The 9,147-nt window shown below is 32.3% G+C and overlaps 1 protein-coding gene across 1 annotated transcript; it reads left to right on the forward strand.

Annotated features, from left to right (window-relative positions):
- Positions 1–3,202: 3,202 nt before the first annotated feature.
- On the forward strand, positions 3,203–6,867 carry LOC114264082 (small ribosomal subunit protein bS20c-like). The gene is made up of 6 exons (XM_082913892.1): positions 3,203–3,383; positions 3,491–3,657; positions 4,098–4,192; positions 4,296–4,584; positions 5,920–6,078; positions 6,659–6,867. The coding sequence occupies exons 2-4, from the start codon at positions 3,502–3,504 to the stop codon at positions 4,309–4,311; spliced, it is 267 nt and encodes an 88-aa protein (XP_082770018.1). The 5' UTR covers positions 3,203–3,383; positions 3,491–3,501; the 3' UTR covers positions 4,312–4,584; positions 5,920–6,078; positions 6,659–6,867.
- Positions 6,868–9,147: the final 2,280 nt, after the last annotated feature.

Raw genomic sequence — 9,147 nt, forward strand, 5'->3', positions numbered from 1 at the left:
AAAAAATTAATTTTTAATCTTTCCCGACCAAACTTTTGGTCGCCAAATGTCAAGTTTCGGCGACAAAATTTCTTTTAGTCACTGTATACCTACTTTCGGCTACTAAATTGTTTGGTAGCTGAATGAAAATTAAAAAATTAATTTTTAATCTTTCCCGACCAAACTTTTGGTCGCCAAATGTCCAGTTTCGGCGACAAAATTTCTTTTAGTCGCTGTATATCTACTTTCGGCTACTAAATTGTTTGGTAGCCGAATGAAAATAAGAAAATTAATTATTTTTATTTTTATTTTTATTAAGAGGTTGTACACCCACCATCCAAAAATATTAATATCTTATTTTTTTTATTATCTCAAAATATTAATTTTTTTTAAAAATTAATTATTAAAATAATATGAATTTCTTATTTTGTCCTTTTTTTAAATCCATTAATAATACAAAAAGTACAATTATGACAATTGATATGTCTAAAAAATATACTATCAAAAGGTAATTTTGAAAAATTAATATTTTTAAAATGTAATAATTGTATTATAAAAAGAAATTAAATTCTGAAAATAGATTATTATTTTTAGATGGAAGAAGTAGTCGGCTTTCATTTGATGGTTGAACACATCTTTTAATAATTGGGCCCTCACGCGAAAGGTATGCTAAAATGGGCAACTTGTTATTGGCTGTTTGTCGATAGTTTTACATTGCAAAAATTTAAAGGCATAGTTACAGGTCAGTCTGATGAATTTAATTTTTAATAATAAATTTATTATTTTTAAAAAGTACAATTAAACTATTTATACTTTTTGCATCATCATATTTCAATAACACTAATAAATTAAGAATAAATCAAAATTCACAAATAAAAGACAAAATATCCCAATTATTTATCATTTTAATAAATTTTTCAATATTATTACCAGTACTAATGAAATAATCATTTTACAAACACAAAACATATATTTAAAAAGTTTTAAAAAAATTTCATTACCAAAACGAGGGCTAAGTGTGTAAAAAAAATTCACTCATGACTTATGAGTAAATAAATTTGATTTGTAAGATTTATTTTTAAATTTATACTTTCTAAATATTTCTAAATTTTATAATTTTTTTTTCACAAACTGAGTCATAAAATTCCAATAAAGTAAAAAGTATAAACAATAAATAAAATTAAAAAATATTAATTTAACAAGCCTGATCTATTTTTCATTGACTCGAAAAAAATTAGAAGCAATTGTTCGCTCTATTTCTCTCTCTTTTTGTCTATCTCTCGCTCATCTTTTGTTTCTCTCTCTTTTTCTATCTCTTTATCTCTCTCTCTCTCTCTCTCTCTTTCTCTCTCTATCTCTTTTTCTGTCTATCTCTCTCTCCCTGTCTCTCTCTCACTCATCACTCTTCTCTATCTCTCTCTGTCTACTTGTCTATTTGTCTATTTCTCTCTTACTATGTTCGTCTTGCTCACTCTCTTACTCCCATCTTCTCTATTTATCGAGCTCTTTCTCGATTTATCGATCCACTATAAGAAAATATACTTTTAGCAACCACTTTGTCTATATCTCTCTCTCGCTCATCACTCTATCTCTGTCTCTCTCTCTCTCTATCTCTCTTCTTTATCTGACTCTCTTTATCTCTCTCATTTGTCTTCTCTCTATGTCTCTATTTTTCTGTTCTCTCTCTCGTTCATCTCTTTTCTTTCTCTTTCTATATATCTCTCTCATCGCTTGTTTCTCTCTATTTTTCTATAGGGTGCTCTCTCTATCTCTTTCTCTCTCTGTCTCTCTGTCTGTCTCTCTCTCTATATCTCTTTCTCTCTTTATCTCTCTCTCACTTATCACTCTTCTCTCTTTCTTTCTCTCTCTGTGTCTGTTTGTCTGTCTTTCACTCTTCTCTCTCTCTCTCTCTCTCTTTCTTTCTATGTGTCTATCTGTCTGTTTATCTCTCTCTCCCATTGTGTTCACATTGCTCACTCTCTCTCTCATCTCTGTGTCTTTCTGTGTCTCTCACTCATCTATCTTTTCTTTCATCTCTTTTCTCTCTCTGTCTCTTTCGCTCATCTCTCTTCTCTTTATCTCTCTTGCTCATCTCTCTTCTCTCTATCTTTGTGTCTCTCTGTCTATCACTCTCTCCCTCATCTCTGTGTCTCTCTGTCTATCACTCTCTCTCACCACCCATCTCTTCTATCACCTTCACTACTACTGCAAACACCATTCCGCCACCACTATTACTTCTACTGTCACTACTTCATCTCTCTTCTCTCTATCTCTCTGTCTCTCTCGTCCATCTCTCTTCTCTCTATGTCTCTTTTCTGTCTCTCACCCTCACTCTCTATCTCTCTCTCTCTCTCTCTCTCTCTCTCTCTCTCCTCTATCTGTCTCTCACTCATTTCTCTCTCTCACCATCCATCTCCATTACCACCTTCACCACTACTACAAATGCCATTCCACCTCCACCACTACTTCCACTATCGCCACTTCACCTCTACGACTACTATTACTACTATCATCACCACCACTCCACTACCACCACTACCACTACTACTACCATTACCTCTCTTTCACCCTTGCCACTCCATTTACACTACCACTACCACAACTTCACCACTAATCTCTTTCGCCATCCCCATCACCACCACCATCATCTCTTATCCACCATCTTCACTACTACTGCCGCTCCCTTTCCTCTACCACAAAAAATTAGTTCATGATTTTTAGTAACAAAAAAAAAAAATAAGCCTCAAAAAAATATTTTTCATTGACTACAGAAAATTAACTTTTATTTTAGTAAAAAATATTTTTCATTAAAATATTACCCCTACTTCTACCAAATAAAAAATAATAATATTTTTTTTCATTAAAATAAAAATGAAACAAATAACTTTGCAATCTTAGTAACTAAAAAAAAAAAGGAATTTTTTTAACAAAATTTATTAACTACAAAAAATTATATATTTTAACAAAAAATAAAATTTTTTGACGATGTCAACCCTGCGGCAAAAAATAAAATAAAATTAAATAAACGACATTATTTTATTATTTAAATTTCATTTGTGACTGAAAAAATAAAAAAATTTTGTTTATTCCTCCTCTTTTTTTTTCCCATTCCCGCTCCCTACCCCCCCTCCTCTTTTTCCCATTCCTGCCCAAAAAATCCCTAATCTCAAACCCAAAAATCCCCAATCTCTACTTACCCACCCCTCTCTCTCTCTCTCTCTCTCTCTCTCTCTCTCTCTCTCTCTCTCTCTCTCTATCGCGATCAACAGCGAGCAGCGTCGGAGCAGCGTCGTCAATTACCCTATCCCTCAATTACCCTTATTCTTCTACTCACCCCAAACCCACTTCATCACTCAGGTCTCTAAGCTTGTCTTCCACCACTTCTCACAATGTCTTCTCCACAGGTACTACTCAAAAACCCATTTCTCTGTATTTGCCTTTTCTCAGCTCAAATCACAAAACCCTTGTTCTTAAATAGTTTTAAAAAATTGTTTTTTGGTAATATTTTCAGGTTTGATTTCGATGAGCCCTGTTGTGAGGCCGACTCGTCACTCGATTATTTGCGAGGCTGCTCCGAATAAGAAGGCCGATTCGGCTGCGAAGAGAGCTCGTCAAGCAGAGAAGAGGCGTGTCTACAACAAAGCTCGGAAATCCGAGGTCAAGACTCGGATGAAGAAGGTATTTTATTTGTGGGTTTGCTTGTTTCTTAATTGTAGACTAAAGTGGTATTTGATTATGTTGAGTTTTACAAGGTTATTTCTGTTTTGAATTCATGTTTAGGCTTCTTGATGATAATGTATTGAATTTGTTTTTGTATTTGAAGAAGGTATTTTATTTGTTGGTTGCAATCTGTTGATATATGATGGTTACTATTTGCACAGTTGACAATGGGCTTTTGTAGCAAACTAGATGGCTCCTTGCAGTTGGCCCACAGGAACATTCAATGGTGAATGACATTTTTTAGTACGAGAATGTGCATGCTGAATGACTTTATTGCCATGAATTTTTCCTCCATGTTTCTGTAGTTTTTTTAGAATTGGTGAAACTTCGATAAAGCAGCAAGATGATGCTTTTCTTTCTTGACTCTGCTGATATGATAATGTTATTTTCTTGTACAGCTGAATATATTCCTGGACGGACTGATGTCCAGTGCTTGCATCGTTGGCAGAAGGTTCTTAATCCTGAACTCGTCAAAGGACCTTGGACAAAGGAGGTACACATCAATCTTCTTTCATGCTTTTGTTGTTGGGAGTGACAATTAATATAATCTATCCATTGATATTTGATCGCTCTCTGTTTCTTCTTTGAACCTTCAGGAGGATGATTGCATAATTGGATTAGTTGAGAAGTATGGTTGTAAGAAATGGTCTGCTATTGCAAAGTTCTTACCAGGTCGAATAGGCAAGTAGTGCCGAGAAAGGTTGGTGATGTTAGTTAATTGTTGATGCATAAAACTTCAGGAATGCAACGATATGTTGGAAGTATATGGTCATTTAGTACTTCTGAGCACCTGAATTGAATTGAAAAGTTACCACACTCCATCTATACCTTCGCATAGGGCAGAATCAAGGGTGGAATTAGAAATTATACTTAGGAGGGGCCAAGGTAGAAATTTCACTCTCTCTTTGTTCTTTCTATATACATATATACTGGTACTGCTCTATATATATATATATATATATATATCTATAGTGTTGATTCATTCAATATCTTATATATCCTGTTCATATCTTGATTCATTCAATTTATAATGTTGAAAACACAATAAATAGGGGACATTAATTTTGTTAGTGTTTTTTTTTTTTTTTATTTGAATTGTTAAATTTACATTTAGGAAGGGTGTGACAGAGGTGGCGTGACAGAGGTGCAAAAATTTGATAGGAATACTATAGCATAATGGCACTATAACCATAACGCCCAATCGCTCTCTCTCTCTCTCTCTCTCTCTCTCTCACACACACACACACACACAACCCTATGATATTTGTCTGTAACTCTTGTTGGTGATGCTTTGTGATGATTATGCCTAATTTTGTGAGTTTGTTCTTCTTTTGAATTTGGGAAAATTACTACATGAATCGATTTGGATTTGAAATTTTATTTCTTTATTTCTCAAGTATATTCGTTATAGAATATGATTAGTCAACATTCAATTCATGATTAATAGGTATAAACTTCACTAAAATTGTAAACAGTTTTGGGAGTCTGAGTGCTTTGGCTCTGAAATGGAGGTCCTTGGAGTGCTTTAACTTGAACTACCTAACATATTATTTCTTTCCTTTCCATTGCACATGTGTTACATGGACCATTATCCCTTGGTGGATAGGTTATTTGCATTATTTTGAAATGTATTTACTTCGCTGAATTGTTATGCTCATGGGTCATGGCATTGGTATAGTTATTTTGAATTGCTTTGTATAATCTCTTTCATGGTTAGTCAATTATTGTTATTATTATTATTTGTAGTTCATTTGCATCTGTTCAGGTTTTCCTTAATTTCTTTTCCCCTGTCTTTCATTTGCATCTGTTTGAGAAGGTAGTTCTGTTTTTAACACAAACACGCACACGCACACACACTCACATGTTCATTGTCGAGTTTTTCAGAGTTCCTTGTGCTGATCTATGTGAGCATTGGACTATATTTCATATACATATGATGCCATACCACATAGGTCGTCCTAGGTCTCTGACTATTTTTGTTAGCCTTTCATGCATAATTCAAACCATGTTCTTATTGTAATATTGTTTCTTATAAACTGAAGTTGTAAAGAAAATAAAAGATTGAATATATTGCTTTCTAAGCATAATTATACACCAAGTTCTCATCTTTTTGATCATACCATGTTATATGAAACCTAATTATAGGTTTTCATATTTAAATTCACTCCTTCATGTGTGGTAGATTGTGTGTTAATGGCTTCACTGCTATGCATTTTGCAGAAACCTATAGGGCTAATATCTTTGTTGGATGAAGATTCAAATTTCCTCAAGGCCACTGATTTGACCTTTGCTAATAAGTTTAAACAACACTTGAGTCGTAATCCTTGCTTTAAAGGAGAAAGAGGTGGAGCTTTTGGTATTTGCCATTATGCTGGAGAGGTATGTTGTTAGATGGTGTAGCTGGCATTAACTAGAAATTTACAGCTCAAATTGGTGAATCTTTTGACTACACTGCGATGTGTACTGTTTCCAAAATAATAAAGACGAAATAACTAAGAAATATAGGACAATTGAAGATGTTATGTTAAGACATTTTATGGGAAGAACTTGGTGTAAGATGTTATGGGAAGAAATTTTAACACTAGTCTCAAATTTGAAGTGCATAGATCCTTTTCTCTGGCACTATACTCATTCCCTGTCAAGTTCTAATAACTCATGATTTAACTTGTAATGGAAGTGAAAATCTATGGATCAGTAAAAATGTAAGTAACTGCAAACTTGAGAAGAATTAAATTTCGGATTTGACCTCAGGATCTCTCATTTTTTATCTTCTTTTTGCCTTTGCGAATCTCGTTCTAGCAAAAAAAAAATTTGTTGATATTACTTGGAAATTTTGATCCACTCGTTCCAAGAGCTTTCCAATCATCAATTTAATTATCTTTCTATTTAAGTTGTTTAATTATCTATACTTATTTGCTAAATGCTTTCGCTGATTGGGAGGTTGATTATTATTTTGCAGTTGGTGTCTTCAGAAAGAAAGGTACCAAACTATATGAAGCAAGCTTGAAGGATGAGAAGCCTTTAGATCAATGGCTTCATTGTTAAATTAAGCAAGTGCTTTAGTAAATAAATTTAATTTTCCCATCATGTTTACACCTTCAAAATATTCTGTAAATGACATTTGATGTATAATTTTTTGTATAGAGGACATCTTTTTTGTATGATTTTGTGTTTGTATGGAATTAATATTTTGGGATGGATTGTATTTGATTTGTATAGAATTTGATGTTAATTGATCAAATTTTTGTATTGTTGAAACGAAATAGAAATAGATATATGTATAATTATTGTTTAAATATAGGGTGCAGGTTGCACGAAATAAATACAGGTTGTGAAGAAATTAATTATAATAAAAAAAACACTAAATAAAGTTTTTGGCAATTAAATGTTTAGTAGCGAAAAAAAAAAGAAGTGAATTTGTTAGTGACTAACCAATTGGTAGCCAAAAAGGAAATCAATATTTTTAGTGACTAAATATTTGGTAGCCATAAAGAATCCAAAGATTTTTGGTGACTAAAAATTTAGTAGCTAAAAATAAATGAAGACTTTCGGCTACCAAATGGTTAGTAGCCAAAAGTTTAATAAAATGAAAAATAATATTTTTGGCGACTAAATTCTTTAGTCCCTAAATGTAGTAATGTTGTGACTAAAACTTATTCCCGACAAAAAGTTTTAGTTGCTGAAAATTTAATTTATTTTATTTGAACACTTTTGGCGACTAAATATTTAGTCGCCAAAATATACCCTTTCCCGACTACTCAGAGTTTGGTAGCCGAATGTTCACTTTTGGCGACTAATTTTTTAGTCGCCAAAAGATAACCTTTGCCAACTAACCAGAGTTTAGTAGCCAAAACCTTCACTTTCAGCGACCAAAAATAGTTTAGTCGCCAATACTATCGCCGACAGGCTATAGGCGACGACTTTGGCGACAAAAAATAGTAGTCGCTAATTTGTTTCGGCGACCAAAAATGGGGCTTTTGGCGACCAATATTTTGGTCGCCAAAAGTGGCATTTCCTGTAGTGTATATCTCAACAATGCAATACAAGGGAAGTTCTTGAAGGAATTCTTATCAAACTTCTCTCTCCATCAAACGAAGAAAGGAAAGCAATGGAAAGTTGAATCATGATGAGCTAGTCAAGAAACTTCATCAAGTCCAAAGTGAGAAGAAATGTTTGGTGATTCTTGATGACATTTGGAAGGATGCGGATTGGGATAGTTTGAGACCAGGCTTCCCAAATACTACAGAGGTAGGCAGCAAAATATTGCTAACAACTCGCAATGAAAATGTTGCTAAGCATGTAGACCAACAATTCGTGCTTTATAAATTGAGGCACTTAATAGAAAAGGAGAGTTGGGCTTTGTTTGAGAAGACATTTTTGAGAAGAAACGAAGGTACCGGTAATTATTAACTTCGTACATGACCTAATTAATTATTTGTGCTTTTAAAGTTTCAAATGTCTTTCTTAAATTACTTTCCTTTCGGATTTAAATTCTTTCAATTTGACAATTCAATTTGAGAGAATAGTTTGGTTTTGATGGGCCCATTTTGGATTAACTTTGGTAAATTTAAATTGTTCATTTTTTTTAAAATTTATTAGGTAGAATATTCATGTAAAAATTTAATATAATCAAATATCGATATATTTTTAAGTCATATTTGTATTACGAAAATTGATGCTATTTTTAAAATATATTTGTCGTCTATTTTTCATAACAAATGTGATTCAAACATATAACTATTAATGTTTGATCATCTTATTTTTTACAAGATTATTCTAGTTAATGAATCTTAAAAATTGAACAGTTTGAATCACCGAAATCAATCTCAAAATTATCGATTAAGTCCAACTCCTCTCTCAAGTTAGATGACTAACTTAATAATTATGTAGGCAAATTGCCTAGTTTTAAAGAATAATTTTCAGTGAAATTAAAAATTAGTGAGAAGTAAAAAATAATTAAAATTTTATGAGGTGCAAATGAATACAAATAAGAGATATGTCCCTGCCACAACTTTACAAACTCATTTACAGCACTGTGAATTTTTTATTATTTATCTTATTTTCTTCCACTAACCTCCATTAACAGTATTTATAAATTTTTCTACACACACTAATCTACTTCCTCTAAACCTATATATATATATACTAATTTAAGAAGGCCCGTGCAAGGTACGGATTATTATTACAGTATATTTAAATTTTGTATTTTTAAAAATTAAAATATTATTCTATAAAATTGAATAGAATAAATCATTAGATATATAATAGAATTATGTAGTATGGTATGTATCATTTTTTGATTTGTTATAAAACCAATGATGTAGGCTCCAATTTTATTACCATATCATTTTTGGTGAATTTATGAGTCTTTAACTATAGCGATCCCGAGTTTTCCCCTTTATGTACAGTATTCTAGACTTAGGTTCCGTGGTGTTGATTGTTGTTTAT

Source organism: Camellia sinensis, chromosome 2 (assembly GCF_055761805.1).
Source record: "Camellia sinensis isolate YWXY chromosome 2, ASM5576180v1, whole genome shotgun sequence".
NCBI classification, from domain to species: domain Eukaryota; kingdom Viridiplantae; phylum Streptophyta; class Magnoliopsida; order Ericales; family Theaceae; genus Camellia; species Camellia sinensis.